Below are 20,639 nucleotides of genomic sequence, written 5' to 3'. Positions count from 1 at the left end.
TAGGTATTGGTTTTATTTACCATACTTCAAAGCACATGACATTCATTTGTGGAACTCTGAAATAAAATTCTGATCACATCATGGCCTTGCTGGAGGTCCACAATTTTGCACGAAGAGAAGGATAATTTATGTGTGCTAGAGTATATGAGAGAAAGTTTTTGAGAGACTACAATTTATTGACTGGTTTTCATATTAAATCATGTTATCCCATATTGAAAAGCCTAAAATCATTTAATTGACATTATATAATTACTGCATGTCAATTCTTATTTCTTTAAATTCTACTATTTATCAAAAGAACTACACTTTTGTCTTTTGTAAAAATTTAATTGATGGTGCATCAAGAAACTTAAATTTTTTATACTAAGAATAAAGAATGAAAATCAAATATATAAAAGCATATTTTGCAAAAAAAAAAAAAAAAAATCCATTCATAAATTTTTTTTTTTTTGTAGAAGATACTGAATGAAAGAAATTTCTTACCAATCTGTTCATTTGTTATATTAATATTAAAATTGAAGGACTGATATTCTTAGATTCTCCAGATAAAATATCAGTTTGAGATGGAAAATGTATATCAGTGTAGAATAAGACTGTAATTAAGTTGTGATCTAGTTGGTGTAAATGTAGTTAATAATTATTTATTGCAAAACATTTAAACTCTTTTAATATTTACAGACCTTCTCTTGAATCTGCAGTATCTTCATCTTAGCAAAGGTGATCAAATAAGCATTTTCAAAATGGATGATTCAAAAACACCTCTTGGTGAAGTACATTCCAATGTTACTCATGTTCCTCAGTTGGTGTTCCCTGCCAATGTTGGTGCACTGGTAGAAATTAATCGAGCTGCATGTGAAAAAGAAAGTGAGGATGTTGTTGTAGTTGGCCATTCCAGTTATTTGCCAGGTATTTTATGGTTTAATTATTAGTATTTAATTTAAAATATTTAAGCTCTTTATTGCTCCGTCAATTTTTAAAAGCAAATTTTAATGCAGTATTTATATAAGTTTGAATGCAATTGAAATGGCGTTTTTAATATTTTCTCGGATCTGGAGTCATTAGTTTTCTAAAATTTTGTTTCGAATCAAAGTAATTGGGAGGAATACTTCAGTGCAATGTAACATATCTTTGAATATTTATAGCTTGGTTGTTGTGCAAATTCTAAAAAAATTAATTATCTTTAAACAAAATTACATAGGAAAGTTGGGGTTGGTGGAGAATCTCTTTTAAAATTATGATATCAAAGATTTTAGAGGCAATTTATTGAATATCAGCTTACTAAAAATTCTTTGCATTCTATGAACAATTGTTTCCCTGCTTGTAGTTTCTTTGGATGCATTATTTTGCTCTAATTTGATACTTCAAGGACTGGATCGAAAGCTATTACTTACATAAAAACATTAATTAAATATGCTGTAATTTTGAATTATTAACAGATACTGTTCTTATGGACTTTCACCCTTATCCTTTTCAAAGAAAAGGTTAGTTTAATCAGTTGTATATTTTTATACTAAAAAAAATGTTGAATTACAGAAAAACATATTTAATGTAATAATATGTAAACTGTTAGTTACTTTTCCTCAATTTTTTTTTTTTTTAATATTCATTTTGTTTCTCTTTTGAGTTTGTTTTAAAATGTGTGTGCAAATTATAATGTCCCATATTTTTTAAATGGATTTACATTAATTTCTTGAGAATTTTTAATGTTGTTTGTTTTAAGTTATGTTTCATTGAGCTTTTCATTTGAATTTAGAAAGAACTTTTAATTTCTTTTCATATTGTGATGCCTGATATCTTATTTTTGTTTCTTAAAAGTTAATGAACAGAAAAATATTATCCCCGTCTCACTGCAATATATCAGAGGATCATATATTAAATGAATGTTTGGACTGTTTCTTTTAGATCTTATTTTTCATATTCAATTGCAATTTATTGTTAACTTCATTGCAGATTTACTATTAGAAAATAAAATAATATATATATGTATTTTTATTTATAGCTTGTGGTCAAAATTTATCTTTGTCTTCTCTTGCGGAATTTCAAGTTACATCTCCTATGTATCCTGATACCTATCCTATTTTAGCCAGCTGCAGTTGGCAACTGAATATTGCTAAAGGAAACTTAATTCATTTAGCATTCGATTCCATGAAATTGGCACCTAATCATTGTGTTAAAGTAACACATCCCTCGGATAATAAGACCATGTCATTTGATGGAAGCAAGATGCCTGGGGATCTTCTTCTTCCTGGTAATTCAGTTATTGAATTTGATTCTGCTAACTGCCAAGGATCTAAATTAGCCAGCGCTTTGGAATCCGCTGAAGGTTTTGTTCTGAATGGGACTGTTGCTGGTGAGTTAATATTAATTTGTTTAAAATATATGATTTATTCTACAGTTTTTAATAAATTAATATGGACATGTATGAACAAAAGCATAAAAGTGGCTTAATATTCTTATATTGTATTTAGATTTTCAGCATATAAGAATCCTTTCTGCACCTGAATAGTTAATTGGTGCATTTATAAGCATTCATCTTATTAATATTACATCATCTCTCATATTAAGTTTTCTAGATGTCAATTCATTAATAACATTGCTGTAAAATCAAGATTAAAATATTGTTACGAATTTCCTGCGACGTGCTTAGAGTAAATTCAATAAGCAGAATCCTTTTAAAAAAATAAATAAAGCTATTTATTTGACGAAGACTACAAGAATAACACTGCGCATTCAATAGCTCAGTCACCAGCCTACAGCTTGCTTGCTGTCTAAGGCTCCAATCCAACTCCTAATCTTTCATGCTTGTTTTTATATGCTCTCTGCCGGAAGTGACGTCACTAACAGGAAGTTATGTCATATTAGAAAAATCCAGAACCTTGGAGAGAATTCAAGAAATCAGGATCCCTCTAGAAAATTCTCTGTCGCCAAGGTTTCCAACTTCCGTCGCCAAACTTGGCTAAATGTCGCCAAATTTGGCGACAAAAATTAGTTGCCTATAACATCGCCAATGAGCCAATATCTCGCCAATTTGGCGACTTGCTATTGAAATACAATGGGATACATATAACATTCATTATCATAAGACAAATTACACCAATTTACAGAATTCGTAACAATATTAATTTTCTGTAAGACTTTAGAAATTATTAATATTTATTGTGTTGATTGCTAAATGATTTGCTAAAAACATAAAATCTTCTTATGGAACAAGGTATCAAATGTGAAGAATGTAATTTTCTGTTCAATTTAGATAAAGCTAAGTTTGAAATTTCTGTGCATTACTGAACTAGAGTATGCACATCAAGACCAATTACTAATCAGAACTTCTGAATTAATGTTTAACATTCTTAATGAAAGATCAACAATATTATTACCATGAATGTTACATATCACTTCATTAAATGATGTCATAAAGGTTATCAGTATTCTTAAAAAGTAATTGAAAATTGAATAGATGATTTTTATTTTGCATAAATTTATACCGAGGTGCATAGATTACAGAAATGTGTATTTTTATATTTATGCATTTGTATTATACTGCCATGATTCTCCATCTTTTGGTGATAAAGCTAAATAAAAATGATTTATATTAATATATATCTATCTTAAAAATGCACGAATACATGTAAATGTCAAAAAATATTCATTTATTAGTTTTCAAATTCAATAATAAAAAAAAGGGTGTCATTTTAAGGGGCTCACTGTTAGGAAATCTTTTATATAATTTGAAATGATAGTCTTTCGAAAAGTTAACTTTTTTAAATCAAAATGCTTGCCTCTTATAGTATTACTTGTTTAATTAAATATCTACAGTATTTCTAAATTCCTTCTGACAATCAAAAATTCTTTTTCTTTCTAAAACTTACATTTTTATCAAAGATTGTCAATATTTCTTTTGGTTATAGAAACTGCAATTGCATGTCAAGATGAAATTCCAGTGAAAAATTTTGAAATACATTTCTATAATCTTCAAAATATTAGAAGTATAATGTTAATTACAAAGGAAACTAAGATATAAGCATAATTGATTAAACTTTCCAGTCGCAATTAAAAACTACTGTGTGCATTTTTAGAAATATTCCTGTAGCTTCAAAACATGCTACTAATTAAATTGATTCCCCGTTCTTTAGAATTTTGATCAAATTTAAGGTTAAATTTTATACTCTTGTTTAAACATATTTTAGTTATTATAAATCAACAAGATTGTGATTATTTTGATAGATTGTGGAGATTCCCTAAGCGGCAAAACCAGTTCCGAGTTTTCTATTATACCTAATAAAACTCTGTGCATCTGGAAAGTCTCTGTTCCTGAAACAGAAGATAATGCAAATGACATAGTTAATATTATATCCTATTCTGTGAGCAAAAAAGACGAAATTGGAAATTAGTGAGTATTTTTATAAATTTACTGTTTTTGTGTAAGGGATAGCAAAAATATGATTGCATTATGCTTTTTAAGTGACATAACATTTTTACTCTTTACCTATTGTATTAAAATAGAATGTTTTAAAATATAGAATATAAAATATAAATAAAAATATATAATAAAATTAAATATAAAATAAATATAAAATAAAATAAAATATAAATTAAAATATAAAATAATTTAAAATATAAAATAAAATTAAATATTTTTTATGTCTTATTTATCGTATTGTGATTTCTAAATTTGTATTTGTAAGCTTTTGTACTTATAATATACTTTCAGTTGTTTAGAAAAAAGTCTTCATATTGGCCAATATATAATTTTATAAATATTATTTTATTTTTAGTTTAGCTCAAGAATTACTCTAGTATTGAAATTTCTAAACAAAATTGTTTTCCTGCACAGATAACCATTTAACTAAATCTAAAATACATAATTAATTAGCTTATAAAAATATATTTAATATTTCATATTAACGGATATGGAACCTTCTCTTTAAAAAAAAATCAGTAAATCTCTGTAAAAAAAAATGTTTCCACTTTTTCTTATGATAGTGAACTTCTTGTTTATGATGGAGATTCAGTGAGAGAACCACGCATTGTAAACGATACAAAATCTGAAATATGGAGTCGAACCAACAATTTGATATTTATTTATAAACGAATTGATGCTACAAAACCTTCCACAATTTTAACTGTGAAGTACACCACAGTGGGTGAGTATTAATGAATTATAAATTTCTTTTAGAAAATATGCTTCATTTATTCTGTATATTTTAGAAGTGTATTGCATTATTCTATTAGTTGAGCAAATTACTTTCCAACATAGTATTTTACTATTGTATAATTAATTTTTTTTTTAATTTTAGGAACAAAAAATATTATTGAATTTGTTACTCATTAACCAGGCAATTTATAAAGTAAATACTTAATTGCTTATTTAAAGCATAGATCATTCTAATTTCCAGCTTTGATAATTTATTTCTTACATATTAGGTGAAGGGGGGGGGAGATATTTAAACTGTTTAAGCAACCGTATTAAAGTATTTTTTAAAAAAATTCTGTGATATGATGTTTGGTTTGTTTTAAATTAAAGTGCTTCGTTTAATCTTTTTACTAAACAAGTTCTCTTTTATTAGTTCCACTAGGTTAGTGGTTGCTGTTATTAATTAAAAAATATATATAGTCATTAATCTGTTGACATCAGAGTGATTTAAGCTAATTGTATTGGCTACGTTATATTGATTAAAGTACATAATACACTGGTGTAAGAAATTAAGAAAATTTGCATATTTTATTGAATTGCATGAAAAGTACTGAACTGAAGGAAAAACCACTGCTTCTAGATAAGAATACAAATGTTGTACGGCTAATACGTAAGCGGGCACGTGGGTGTAGGTGGAGCCAGCAGTAAAACAGGCTTTATAAGCGCATGGAGGGTAAGATGAATTTCGTTTGCTAGCACACGTCGACGAATTTCTTAGTCTTATCTTGCAGCAATCGGTGAAATTCACATTGGAATAGTAAAAATGAGTAACCACCAATGTTTAGATGATTCAATGAGGTGGTGAATTGTGGGCAGGTTAGAGACAGACCAATCGCACATCTAGATATGCAGAGAGTTTCATTTCACACCCTCTGTCATGTGTAATCTATGGAAACAGTTCCGGGACACTGGATCCCTTGAGAGAAATCCTGGGCAAGGTTGTCAAAGAGCCACGATGGCCAGAGAAGATCGCCATTTGTCCATTTTAGCGAGCCGTAACAGAGGGGCTACAGCTTCTCAGCTTTCTCGGGACATATATGCAGCCACAGGAACCCGTATATCAAGGGTGACTTGTTCCAAGAGACTGAATGAGAGAGGACTGTTTGCCAGAAGATTGGCTGTTTGCGTCCCTCTCACGTCTTCGGAGAGTCCGATTAGCATGGTGCAGGCAGCATAGTGATTGGAGTATAGAGCAATGGGCTGTTCACCGACGAGTCCCGTTTTAGCCTAAACGCTGATTCTCGCCGTACTTTCATATGGAGAGAGCCAGGGACCCGCTACCTACCCTCTAATGTCTGCGAAATTGACAATTATGGCGGTGGCTGTGTAATGGTCTGGGCAGGCATCATATGAGATGGCCGCACACCTCTCCACGTCTTTGGCAGAGGCTCTGTGACTGGTGTGAAGTATAGGGATAAGATCTTGGAGCCCTATATTCGCTTTTTTCGGGATTTAGTGGGCTCCGAGTTCATCTTAATGGACGATAACACGAGGCCACATAGAGCTCTTCTGGTCGACGAATTTCTCAAGAGTGAGGATATTCGCCGGATGGATTGGCCAGCCAGGTCTCCATATCGCAACCTATAGAGCATGTCTAGGACGCTATGGGGAGGGCAATTGCAACTCGCAACCCCCCCTCCTAGAACCATCCAGGAACTGAAAACAGCATTGGTGAATGGGGGGGACCAATTGCCACATGCACTGATAAACTGCCTTATTTCCAATATGACATCACGTTGCAAGGCGTGTATAGCTGTAAGACGGGACCATACCCCCTATCAACCCATTTCTTTTGTGTATTCTGCAACCGCTGTTTCAGACCTTCAGACTTCCATGAGTATTACGTACAAACATGTGTCTGTTATAACTGTTGAATGTTTATTTTGTTTGCATTATATTAACCTATGTTCACACCAAATTTTATTAAAATCTGTACAGTAGTTCTGGAGATCGTAGATCAAATATGAAAATTCTCTTAATTTCTTACCCCAGTGCCTATCAATATATCAGTGAGTTGGATGGAAAAGATATCTTCCAGTGAATTGGAAGGAAAAGTATATCTTTGAAAAGAAAAGAAAAATGAATTTGTCCGATTTGAGACTCCATCCTCTTGACCACACATCTAACTGAATTTGGGGTATATTTCAGCAACATAGCATTAAATTTGTCAGGGAATAAAAACTTATATTTGGATTTGAGAGAAAATTTGCTTGCATATCTGTGTCTGTTTCCTTTTATATATGATATGCAATTTAAAGAAACCACATTTAAAATTTGTCTTATTTGAATTGATAAAGTTTTAACTAAAATTCACATGCATATTTCCAATATTAGATATTTCCTTAGAAAATTTGCATGAATTGAAAGCCATAAAGAAATTATATGTGAATGCATTGTATTAAGTGATGAAAAAATTGGATTGAGTGGTAGTTAGTAGATTACAGTTTTTTCTGAGGTTTAAGATTGGATAATTTATTAGTTGGGTAAATTATTTAGTTTCTGATTCATAATTAACTATTTATGAAATGATTTTATTGAAAGAGTGTTAGAGTTTGCTTGCATTTTGAATGGGTTTCTATTGCAATTAAGTACATTTCAAAAACACTAAAGACAAATGCAGTTTTAGTACTTTTTAGTTCTAAGAATTTGCTTGCAAGTTCTTTCTGTCAGACTTTAAGTTTTTACTATTATGCATAATGGTAGAATTATAAAAATATTTATTGCTAGAATTTAGGAAAAACAACTATTGTTTCGGCACCTACCAAATAATGTACAGCAATTGAATGTGCAAATATATAATAACATATTGATTTCTTATGGCAAAATATGATATCAAATGTTTTTTTCTCCCAAATTCTAATGAATATTTTAATAATGCAGAAAAGGCATTAAAATTTTTTTTTAAGTATGTGTTCATTTCTAATTGTGATATATAGTAGCAGTACCCACACAGCGTTGCCCGTGGCATAACATCCAAGATGAAAAATTAGCTTTAAACTTAAGTCTAGCCTCCACCTCGTATGACATGGACATGTCACGCAATGTCAAACAAACATAAAAATATATTTAGAAATCATCAAAAATAACTACAAAACAATTTTTCACTAAATTTAGATATACAGTCATTTGGCGCCTTGCGAGGTTGTTAATTTTTCGGTGGAGCTTTTACTGCCGTTCGCGTCACATTTGGCCATTTTGCTAAAATTTGGCAATTAACTATTTTTTTAAAGAGAAAATGACTGTATATCAAAGCTGTTCCAGATTCACTAAAAATATACAATAGAAAAGCTGTTCCAGATTCACTAAAAATATGCAATAGAAAAGCTGTTTTAAAATTTAAAAATATACAAATAACTCATTGTACCCACTGTTCGACACTTTATCAACTCTGTATAATCTCATATGAAAATAAAATTCATCTTGCTTCATAGCATTTTTTATATATTGGATGTTTTTCCTCCTGGTGCCAAGAAAAAAAGATTTTGCTTGGATGTAATTCTAGAAAGGGCCATATAAAGTTGTTTATGGACTTCAATATACTAAAACCTTTCCCAATAAATGCCTTATAAAATGTACAAATATTTTCAATATCAGTTTATTATTTTGGGCATAATGTTTTTTGAATTGCTTTTTAAAGTCAGATGTAAACAAAGAAATGTATCGCATATGCATACCACAGCTCTTACACACATGCAGATAAGTGCAAAGCACAGATATTGCTGTTTAAACGCATGCGTGAATCATAGTAGGAAAATAATTAAAATTGTAACTATAAAATTCCTTTTTTTTATTTTGATATGAATTCAATATACTAAAACTTACCCTAGTAAGTGCCCTACAAAATGGTACAAATATCTCCAATATCGGTTAAGTATTTCTCGAGTTTTTCGAGTTCAAACATACAGATGCTTTCAGGAGATTTCATTTTATACTATATATAGATTATAGTTTCTTTCTGCTTGTTTAGTTCATATCTTTCAAAGTTAATGTGGCCTTGTGCATAAGTAAGAGTTTTATATGAAATTATCTTTTTCTTTCCCCAGGCTGCAATAGTACAAATCAGTGTGCGAACAAAATCTGTTTACATCCAGACTGGAGATGTAATGGCATTAATGAATGTGGTGATTTTACTGATGAAAGGAATTGCGAGTCTGTTCCAATTCCACCAAAGCAGGAGAAAGGTGGATGTAAGTATCATAAATTATTCAAATTTTAATTGCACAATTTTTAGGGAGTAACATATTTAATTACATTAAAAAAATTTAATTTTTAAAGATTTTTGACAGGCTTATTTGTATTTATAGCATTTGAAGTCTAACAATATATGATAAACCAAAGTTGTTACGTATGAATATCAAGGATGTTTTTATGAATCTGAAAAATAAAACATAATTGATGTATTTGAGTTTAAACAAGAGTCTGATAAGCCAAAATTGTTTCATGTATATATCAAGAAGTCTGATTATGAAAAATAATCATAATTGATATATTTGAGATCTAAGACCAGACTTGTCATGTATACATTAGAGTGTCTATATGAATCTGAAAAATAAATCATAACTACATACATGTGAATGCATACATGTTTTGTCTTAATATCTAAAGTGGTCAACTTTTATATATTTTTCTCTTGAATCAGTATCTCTGTTTTGGAGCATACCAATAAATCAAGCATCTATCTATTTAAGAAATATTAGTTTGATTTTTTATCTACTGCTCATCAAATAAATGGGTTTTCTCTCATTATGTAAACTATTGTCTCTATCAACTCGGAAATAAAAAAAAAAAAACTATTTCTACAAAATGTATTTCATCTTTTATATGCAAAGTGCTTTTATTCTATTGATTTTTTCATTAAAACCAATTGAATCATTTTATTTTTTCAGATTCTGCTACTGCTTTTTGGATCTGTATAATTCTGATGCTTGCTCTTGGTGCTTTACTGGGTGTTGGTATACCTTACGGTTATCAAAAGTTCAAGAATGGACGATATCATCGATTTGATGATCTTTCTGCTATTCATTAAAATGATGCATCTTGGAAAGGGAATTTTTCATACTCATTTTGCATCTATTTTAATTGAATAACAGTACAATATCTTATTTTGAGTTATTCAAAATTTGTCTGCTTCTTAATCAAGCGTTAAAACTGGTATTTTATATATAGAAATTTTAATTTCATTTACTGTTATATTTCATGTAGAAATATATAATTATTAAAACAAAAAAAAAATGTTTATTATGAACAAAATTTTCAATTTTGTTATTAAACAGATTTATGTAAATTCTCTTTAAATTTTTAAATTTAATCAATCAATATGTTCTGAAATTCATTGTCCTATTATTTATTTTTTAAAAAATCATTTAGCTATGGCATGTTTTAGGATAGTTAAACCTGAAGTGTGTGATTATTATAAAATTACTGGAATGTCTTGAATTTATATGTTGTTTATTCTTATTGATTAAAATAAATGATTAAATTAAATAATACTAATTAGATTTTCAAAATAATCAAACTTTATTAAATTTTCTGAAATCTAATTTGTAGTAATAATTTGCAAATTTAAGATTAATAAAAATGCTTTTCTATTCTGGTTCTGTAAGTTTTTTTTAAATTTATTATGTGTGATATTCTAATGATCCCATCTCAGTATCTTAATTTTTAAAATTATGTAGTAATCATTGTATGGGACATTCATCAGATAAATTTTAAGAAATTTATGTAATGCATTCTTATTACAGTAATCTGAATTTTTCCCTTTAAATTTTCAGATAATATTTTTTTGTGTATATATTGCTTGTATATCTACTGTGATAAATGGTAAGGCATGAATATGTTCTGGTGTAATAGTTTCCGTCCCTTGGTCCTTTGTCATATTTTTCTCCTATTTAAAAGCAGACAAACAAAATATGATTTCCTTAAACCCAGTGATTTTGTACTTTTTAGATTTATTTAGAAATTGGTCAAGTGTATCAGTATTGAGGTTTCTTTGTATGGCCTAATTAAAGACTGATATCAGATGTTTATGTATGTTATGAAAGTGTGGCAAGTCCATGTTTATGAAGTATCGATGTAAAATATTTGTAATTTACAAATACATTTTGATATTTTAATTTGATGTTTCAAATTTAATAATTAAAGTTTACCACATTTTCAGAATATACAGTCAAGTGATGTAAAGTTAGACTGAAATAGTCTGAGCATTTCTTTGTTCTTTTTATGTTGTGTTATTATCTATTAAATTTTGGTGAAAATATTTTGAGTGTTTATTTTTGTTTGCATATCCATATTTTATGGATCATTTTTACATTTATTGAAATTTACATTTGAAAAGTGCCTTATTCTGTATTTAATTACATGTGCATTTTTTTATTATTATTTTCATGTTGTTATATTTTAAATTAATAAAATATAAAATTTATTTTGATAATTTTTATATAATATTGATATTTAATATTATAATTTACTTCAAATGTTATGTTTCAATTATAAACTTAAATTGAATTACTATTGTTTTATTCAGCTAAATGATGTCTAATAAATTTTCCTATACAAATCATATATGTATTATAAAAATCCAATTCTTTCCTAATGCAAGTGTAACTAATCGATATAAATGTCTATGAAATCGGTTTTATTTTAAATAAAACAAATAAAGAATTACAAAAGGTGTTGTTTTTCTTATTTTTATACCAGAAAAAGACATTAAAATATAGTATCAATTAAATTTTAAAATCAAATCTGAGAAATTAGCGAATTGCACTTTATACTATGTCAAAATAATGTAAATGGCAGATGTCTTTTGTGTAGGACATTAACACTTTGAATTCGGATGTTATCTATACTTATAATAAAGCTCAATGTGTGTGTGTGTGTTGGCGCTCTACAGGCCAGACCGTTTGACATACAGCTACCAAATTTGGTACATGTATACCTTGGAGGTTGGGAATGTGCACCTGGGGTTTCTTTTTTCGAATTTTTAATTAGAATTTTAATTATTAATTAAAAACTAACTTTCCCGCCAAAAAAATCTTCTATTTTCCCTACCGCCAACTTTTCCGCCAAAAAAATCTTCCATTATCCCCAGCGCCAAACGAGAAAGGCTTCAGTTTTTTTTTCTCCCAACAGTAATGAGGCTAGGGTTAAAATTTTTCGGCGGATTATTTCAATCGGTTCTGTTTATTTTCTTAATGTTTGATGCATTTAAAATTAAACATTGTTAACGAATCAATCTTTCAGATTCATTCTGAAGTACTTTTGAATTAAAATAAAACAGAATAACGGAAATTAAAAATTTCTAATCCGCATAGCGTTACCCCAACTGGCGTAGAAAAAATCACGTATTTTCGTTACGTAACCGGCGAAGAAAATTCACGCATGCGCATTCTGCTCTGATTGTTGCCATGACAACGTTATCAATGGATGTTTTGGGTTAGTTGCATGCTTTTGTAAGTAAATTGTATTTATGTTAGTTATATATTTTTTGTATATGCTTATCGTTTTTTAAGTAGTTTTTTTAAAACCTGTTTTCAACCGTTTATTTTAAACGATTCGTTTTATTTTCTTAGTGTTTGATGCATTTAAACATTGTTAATGAATCGATCTGCTCATAATGAATCTAAGAAAATTTTGTTGACCAACTCTTGAGATATTACATAAATTAAAAAAGATATTCTTTAGTGCCCATAAAGTTTAAACGCTGAGTGACTCTATTTTCAGTAATCAGATTATAAAAAAATGCTTTGTTTCAGTAAAAAATATTATTATATTAATTGAAGATAACTTCTTTCCACTTTAATTTAAAGCATAAATTCTACCGTTTTCAACCGTTATTTTAAACGATTCGTTTTATTTTCTTAGTGTTTGATGCATTTAAATTTAAACATTGTTAATGAATCGATCTGCTCATAATGAATCTAAGAAAATTTTGTTGACCAACTCTTGAGATATTACATAAATTAAAAAAGATATTCTTTAGTGCCCATAAAGTTGAAACGCTGAGTGACTCTATTTTCAGTAATCAGATTATAAAAAAATGCTTTGTTTCAGTAAAAAATATTATTATATTAATTGAAGATAAATTCTTTCCACTTTAATTTAAAGCATAAATTCTACGGGTGCTAACAGAAAATGAGAGAGATACATATTACGTTATGACTGAAGGCATTTATAATATTATGAATGAATTATATGATAATCAAAATTTGAAGTTTTAAAATATTTTGATGAAGAAGCTATTAAAGTAGAAATTGCATAAAATATTTAATTATTAAAATTTTAACGAACATTAAGATTGGCGAACCGGCTGGTCGCCAAAGGCGGCTAGTATATATATATATATAATGAGATTATGTGTTTTATATACGGTAGACTCTTGATTGCACCTTTTGGACGATGCCTTTGCTTGACGATGAGTTTTATAAAAGAAAACTTGAAAGCTACCTCTTCTCCTTTTCAGCTCAGGATTTATCCGTTTAAAATACTCTTAATCAACACATTAATTATCTTTCCTCCTCACTATTCTCTATTCGTAAAAGATTTTTTTTTTTTTTTTTGGTATAATTCAGTAATGTCTAAATGATTCTATATAGTTTGGACATTTTCTGCCGATAGCGTACGGGCTTGTGTGTTGGATTAGAGAGAATCTAACATATACAAGTTTAAATACACAGCAGGCTCATTTACAGAATTTAACTAATAAGATCTACAGATTTTAATGAAATAGTTGGCATATCCTTAAGTGCACATAAAGAGTCAAATATTAATTTTGGACTTTTAGCTTAATTAGGAAAGATTCAATTCAAGTGATAAAGGTATTTGATCCGCTCTGTGAAGTCTTATTACATTTGCTCTTTTTTTCCCTCGGAAATTTTTCTATTATTTTTGTACAAACAAATGCAAAAATGTCACTTCCTTTTAAGTACAGAATTTTTCATCAAATACCGAAAGAAGGTAACATTTCAGTGTGACATTCGATTCTATTTTCTTATTCTTGATAATTTCATATTCTTTTATAGGTTATTAGTGTGGGTTTTATTTAAAGACCTAGATTTAATAGTCCATGTAATAGTTTTTACTATTTAAAAATATGGTTTTATGAATAAATTTTTGTTAATGCCATTTTTTTTTCAGCATGATATCAATTTTAAGGATAGAGATATTGCAGAGTTCAAAGAAGCTATTGATAATTCTAATCTTACTTTGTCTTGGATTCTATTTCCACTCGTCAAATAATGCCTAAATTCTGAAAAAAATTCTCTTAAGATTTATGTCTTAAAGTTCCTTATAATATTCATTACATTCATAGATTAGTAATATAATGCATTATATATTAGATTATAGATTAGTAATTATAATGCATGATTGAACATATGTATAGAGGAACAATTTAATGTTTTTTATTTTGAGAATTCGAAATAAATGTAATGGAAAAACATAACATAAAACGGATTCTATGAAAACTTGTTTAGCTATTTTTAAAAAAAAATTCAGGTGATAGAATAGAGCATAATGATTTTAAAAAATATATTAGAAAAAGTTCATTTCAAAATAAGAAAAATTAGGATATCTTTCGTTTTTTTTTTTTTTTTTTTTTTTTTTTTTTTAGGATAGGAATATATTATTTTGATAGCATAGATCTTGAATGTAGTTTCATATGAACAGAAAAGTAATTTAATTCGTTCTTGTAATTTTTTTTACATTGAACTAAAATATATATAGTTCGTTTCAGTAACCAAAGATTATCACTTTTCAACTATTCTATTTTGCTAAAGGATGTGCGTATTTCCAGAATTCTTTGACCTTGATTTCTACCCCATAAAATACTTGTTTGTTCAGTTCCCACCTCCCCCTCTCTTTGTATGCTAGTGTCGTTTCTGACCGTGCTATTTTAGTTAAATTCAGCATATGGATGGTAATGGCTAGTTTGTGATAAAAAAGCTTCAGAAATGACATGAAGAATATTTTATTTAATATCATTAAATGTGATTAAAATTTACTAACATTGTTAATTTAAAAATGTTATCAAAACCTTCAATAATAAATTTAAAAAAAGTGTTTTAACATAAAATATTATTTTGCAGCAAAGTGAATTAACAAATTTCAATAACAGAAATCTTTTATTTATTCACCATAATTCGATGTTTATCTTCCTTACTGTAAAAAATTTTTCTCTAAAGAATTTTATTATGCTTTAATATATTTTTCCGACAATATTACGAGTTATAGTCTTTCCGCCTCCTAAACTGCCTAGTTCACCTTAGGTTAAATTTAAACATCTTTCATTTTCCTTCTCTCTTCTACTTTGATTAAATAAATGCACGCGTAAAGGCGCATGTATTTCAAATCCGAGAGCAAGCAGTAGATAATAATTGAATTACCTAGTAAAAGTTAGTTTTGTAACGTATAGATAGATAATCTTACTTTTTTTTTTTTTTTGTAGACTTATTATACTTGTTATATATTTTAAGCTTCATAATGATGTAAGTGGCAAATCTAGGAAATAAGTAAAACAATAAAATAAGATTCCACTATGTATCTCAAAGAAGTGAGTTCTAATGTACCCAGTACATGTATTGATATCACAGAATTGTTCCAAAATTACAACTGCGTCCAAAGCCAAAAAAAGCTAAGAACCTCCAAGAATTCTTTCAGCTTATCAATAAGGATTAAAAATAGAATAAGTGTCTTATTTTTTTGCATTGATTGCACAAAAAATACTATTTAACAAGATCTTTTTATATGTTATTTCATTTGCAATGAATTAACTCTGAACTCAGAAAAGTAATCCGATGCATAATTATTCACCTAATACAAAGATTCATTTATTGCCTTGAAAAATAAATATTAATAATTGTTTTAAATCAAATTTCTTTGAAAAATAAATAAAACATCAAAATGGTGCCACTTTTTGAATGGTGAGTCATCATCCGAGTGCAAAGGGTTAAAACCCCAAATGGAACCAAAGCTGGTATTAGAGATACTGATAAAGTATTGTCAAAGTGATTCAAAGATTCAGTAATGAAAGCATTCCATGATGTACCAGATAAATTATCTATAATTTAACTCATTAGAAAAGATTTTAAAATTAATTTTACAAGTCAAAACGATTTTTTAAAAATAATTTCACTTGTAAAAATATTTGATTTTTACATAAAAATATTGAAGAATTTAAAATTAATCTTGGGCATAATTTTCTTAACCCTAAAAATTTACTTAATCCAATTTTTACTTAATCCAAGAAGATGGAAACTTGCATCTTATGTTACTTTAAGAATTTTTAATTAATTCAATTTAGTTGAAATTCTGACATTTTTTTGACATTACCTCCAAAAATATAACAATACAAACATAATTTTTATATCCTCTAAAATTTCAAAAAAAAATTAAATGGCTTGTTTTTTATCCAATTATCAATAATCAAGATATGAAAATTCAGCTAATTTTTCTATGTCGAGTAATTTTCGGTATAAGGTATGCTTTTAATAAAAGTTTTTGAAATTTTGTTGCATTTACATTTAAAGTTTAACTTCAGAATCAAGCAGTACTGAAAGTTTTTGAAATACACTAATTTTTATGCTGCATAAAGATACATACAAACAAAATATTAATAAATAAATAATATAAAATAACAAAATATTAATAAACAAATAATTAATATTAGGTAAATGTATAGCCCAATGATCAGAAAAGTGCAAGCTTCTAATATATAGTTAGATTTCAAAATTAAAAAATATTTTACTGAGGAAGCAATCGAGATATAGTTACCTGGAACATTAATTTAAATTTCCAGCAACCATTAGTCCAGATGAACTTACTGGTCACTAAAGGTAATGAATATGGAATTGAATTTTAAACAAAATTATGTATATTCTTATGAAATGATCCCTTTATTTTATAAAAGATGTTGCCGATTTTTTAAAAATAATTTTATGAAAACAGATGAATTTTAATTGTAAAATTTGAATGCACAGTAAAATATTTTGTCGTAGTATTTCAACGAAAATTTTGTATATAATTAGAACAAATAAAATGGAAAAATCAAAAAATACTGACAAAAATAAATGGTAAAATTAATATTATATATTTCCAAATACCACACAATTGATAGATATATAATGCATTGAAGTTGAGAATGCATTTTTCAACAAAAGTTTACACAAAATTCAAAAACTTGTATATAGTTGAAACAATATATTAAAAAATATATAAACTATATATTGGATGTTTTCTAAAGAAGGCACTATAACGTGAAATGGTAAATACTAACGATAATAGTTTTAACACTGGTAATTCTATTTGAGGTTAGCATATTTTTTTCCATTCATTTGCTGTCTGTTGTACCAATGCTAGTCTTATTTTTTATACCATTTTATTTTTTGTTTGAAAGATGAATAGGAAGAGAAAGTCTTATATATATTATATATAATAAATTTCAAGCTATAGCCAATCACATTCACAGAAATTCTAACAGCATGCTATTTAGCATTTCTCTGTATATCCTTCGTCTGACAAAACAATCTAGCAATATTAAACAATTTCCAAAATAAAACAATGCATTCATACAAAAAAAATAACTCGCCTCATTTTAAAATAATTTTTTAAACATAAGAAATAGAACTGTAGAAAAAAAATTATTTATATTTAATGATTCATCATTTGCACCCGATTTAATAAAAAATTACCTATATTTTTTTTTTATAAAATTAATATATCTGGAGATAAGCTGCCCTCCCCCATAGTTTAGCTTTAGAAAAGTTAAGAAAATTTCAGCTTATACAGAGAATCATATGATATATAAAATTTAAGTATTTCATAATTCATGAAATTAACTCATAGTCATAAAGTAATTTTTTGATTAAGAAATTAATTATATGATATATGAAATTTAATTTTTTCATTTCATATCTTAAAATTGCTAAAATTTTTATACAAAAGGCCTTCAGATTAATTAAAAAATTTGCACAATTAAAAATAAATCTCAAATTTTAAAAGATATAATTTATTAATCCAAACATTATTTAATAATAGTTTTTTCTGCCTTGGTATGTCTTGTTAATATAATGTTATGACCCCTAATTATTTCAGCTCTTTTTGCATTAACTATATATATAAAAATATTTTATGCATATAAAAGTTATGTAAAAATTACATAACTTTTAAACGTAATTTTTATGTAATGTTTACATTATGTAATTTTTTAAAAATAGAGTAACTCCATATATCACAGGGAATGCTTCATGTTATAAATATCACAATGTCCCTTTGTTCTAATAATATATAATTTAAAAAATCATCAAAAACAAAGTATATAGTATATCATTCAATAATATCTGTTGAACCATATAAAACTAGTCTTGCCATATCACCAAATGTTTTGTTATATGTTTTAATGTTTTCTTCATTAAATTCTTCAACAGTATCACCAGGTAACAGGTAATTTTTATGTCTCACTAATAAATGAATGGCATGATAGTTTTTCCATTCAGAACTATGAGTTCCATAGAGTAGATGCACTAAATTATGAACTCCAAAATCATATGGGACTCTATGGACTAAATATGGCATAGGTTCTAAAATGAACTGCGTTGGAAGTTCTCCTGCATTGTAGTACCAACGCTCTCTTCTATAGTAACGATATGAATTGTACCACAGTTTTAGAAATCTAGCGTTTTTATGAGCAATTAATAATTGAGTTCCAAGATTTTGAGATGGTGGCCAACCGAGAGTCATTTCGAATCTTCTAAAATATTCCAAAGACTTTATAACATAAGTATCAGTATCGAGAAATATGCCACCATATTTCATTAATATTTCAAGCCTAGCTATATCTGATGAATGATAAACAGAACTTAATAATTTTTCGAAAATATGAGTTGGTTTCCTCATATATGAGATTTCTAGAATGGAAATATTCTTTACCATATTCCAATATTTCCCTCTTAAACTATAGCAATTGCAGTGGATTAATATTCTTTCTGGTGGGCTATTTAGGTACACAGCTCTAATGCTAATAACCTGAATAAAGTTTAAATCAGGTTCATCAAAATGAACATAATGCACTACATTAGGCACTATTGGGTAACCGAATCCAGTTATATTATCAGCATAGGTAAAATCCACAATATCACCCGCAAAAAAGTTTTTCAATCTTACCCGTAAATTCGAACTGTACGAATTTAATAAAACGCAACCAAAAGTAACAAGAAACAATACACTACATAAAATTCTGTATCGATTACGCAAAAATATCTTCCAAAAAGTATTGAATGACATGTTTATACAATAAATAATAATGAATCCATGCTAGATTGTAATCGCTATTCGACTCTGTGGTGTGTAACTATAAAAACACATCTGGATGTATTAATACTTGTTTTTCATCAACAAAACATCGAATGATAAAAATAATTAGGAAATCTTTCGTCTGTTATATGAAGCTAATGAAAATGTTCTATAAAGTCGCTGCTTAAACAATTGTAAGATATATTCAAAAATAGCATTCTAAAACAATTCAAAACAAGTTTGTTTACCTAACAGCAGACGATATTACATAGTGTTGCCAAATACCAGAAAAAAAGATTCTAAAGAATCTCCCCAGTTTGTGATGCAAAACTCTACGAAGGTGAGTCCGCAATGTAGCTATAATTTTTATATCAATACAAATCGGAAACTGAACTTTTTCAGTATAGCCCTTTGCTTTTTAATGCAAGTGGTTCAACGCTGTACAAGCTTTCTGATGCCCTTAGAAAAGATTTTTGGCTGAGCAGCGAGCCATGCACTGCGCCCTTCATTCTTGGTCCGAAGTAAATCGACAGCCCCTTAAAGTATCTTTGGACTAAACAAGTGGTAGTTAGAAAAATCAAGATCGGGATTATACGGAGGATGAGGCATTACTTCAAACTTGAGTTTTGGTGTGTTTCAGCAATATGGGTAGCAGTATGTGGACAGGCATTGTTCTGCGGCAACAAAACCTTTCGACACTAGTCCTTGGCGTTTACTTCGAAATGCAGGTTTTAGCTTGTGGTGACGCTTTATAAGCCAGATAACAGCTACGAGACATGAGAAATTTCTTTTGTCTAGTGGTCTTGTTACTCGGCTACGAATCCAAAGGTTGCGAGTTCGATCCTCGCTTATCGCCAGTAGCAACATTGGTGACCCGATGACGAAAATACGCAAACTTCATACAACTGTCGTGACGCCCTTTACCAGAAATAAATAAATAAAAAAAATGAAGCTGATAAATAGTCAGCCAATAAAAAATGCAGCTGATAAATAATCAGCCAAAAAAAAAATGGATAAGGCGCAACAGCCAATATATCACCACTAATAACAGCAAAAACAGGAAAAAAATCGTTCGTCTCCCCTCCGACGAACTGAAGGGGGAGTAATGTGGTGATGCTTTATAAGCCAGATAACAGCTACGAGATATGAGAAATTTCTTTTGTCT

At 28.3% G+C, this 20,639-nt stretch overlaps 2 protein-coding genes across 2 annotated transcripts in view; one reads left to right on the top strand and one right to left on the bottom strand.

Annotated features, from left to right (window-relative positions):
* LOC129983726 (uncharacterized) overlaps positions 1–11,445 on the top strand; it is a 36,605-nt gene extending 25,160 nt beyond the window's left edge. The window contains exons 12-17 of the mRNA XM_056093324.1: positions 679–906; positions 2,000–2,350; positions 4,222–4,387; positions 4,981–5,141; positions 9,235–9,378; positions 10,078–11,445. Coding sequence (XP_055949299.1) covers positions 679–906; positions 2,000–2,350; positions 4,222–4,387; positions 4,981–5,141; positions 9,235–9,378; positions 10,078–10,217 — 1,190 coding nt within the window. The 3' untranslated portion in view covers positions 10,218–11,445. The remainder of the gene's footprint in view (positions 1–678; positions 907–1,999; positions 2,351–4,221; positions 4,388–4,980; positions 5,142–9,234; positions 9,379–10,077) is intronic.
* Positions 11,446–17,417: 5,972 nt separating this feature from the next.
* On the bottom strand, positions 17,418–19,714 carry LOC129984296 (uncharacterized). The gene has a single exon (XM_056094155.1). The coding sequence runs from the start codon at positions 19,463–19,465 to the stop codon at positions 18,509–18,511; it is 957 nt and encodes a 318-aa protein (XP_055950130.1). The 5' UTR covers positions 19,466–19,714; the 3' UTR covers positions 17,418–18,508.
* Between the last annotated feature and the right edge of the window lie 925 nt (positions 19,715–20,639).

This window comes from Argiope bruennichi, chromosome 9 (assembly GCF_947563725.1).
Source record: "Argiope bruennichi chromosome 9, qqArgBrue1.1, whole genome shotgun sequence".
Taxonomy (NCBI): domain Eukaryota; kingdom Metazoa; phylum Arthropoda; class Arachnida; order Araneae; family Araneidae; genus Argiope; species Argiope bruennichi.
The sequence above is the reverse complement of the archived record's forward strand: the minus strand, read 5'-3'. Positions and strand labels throughout refer to the sequence as shown.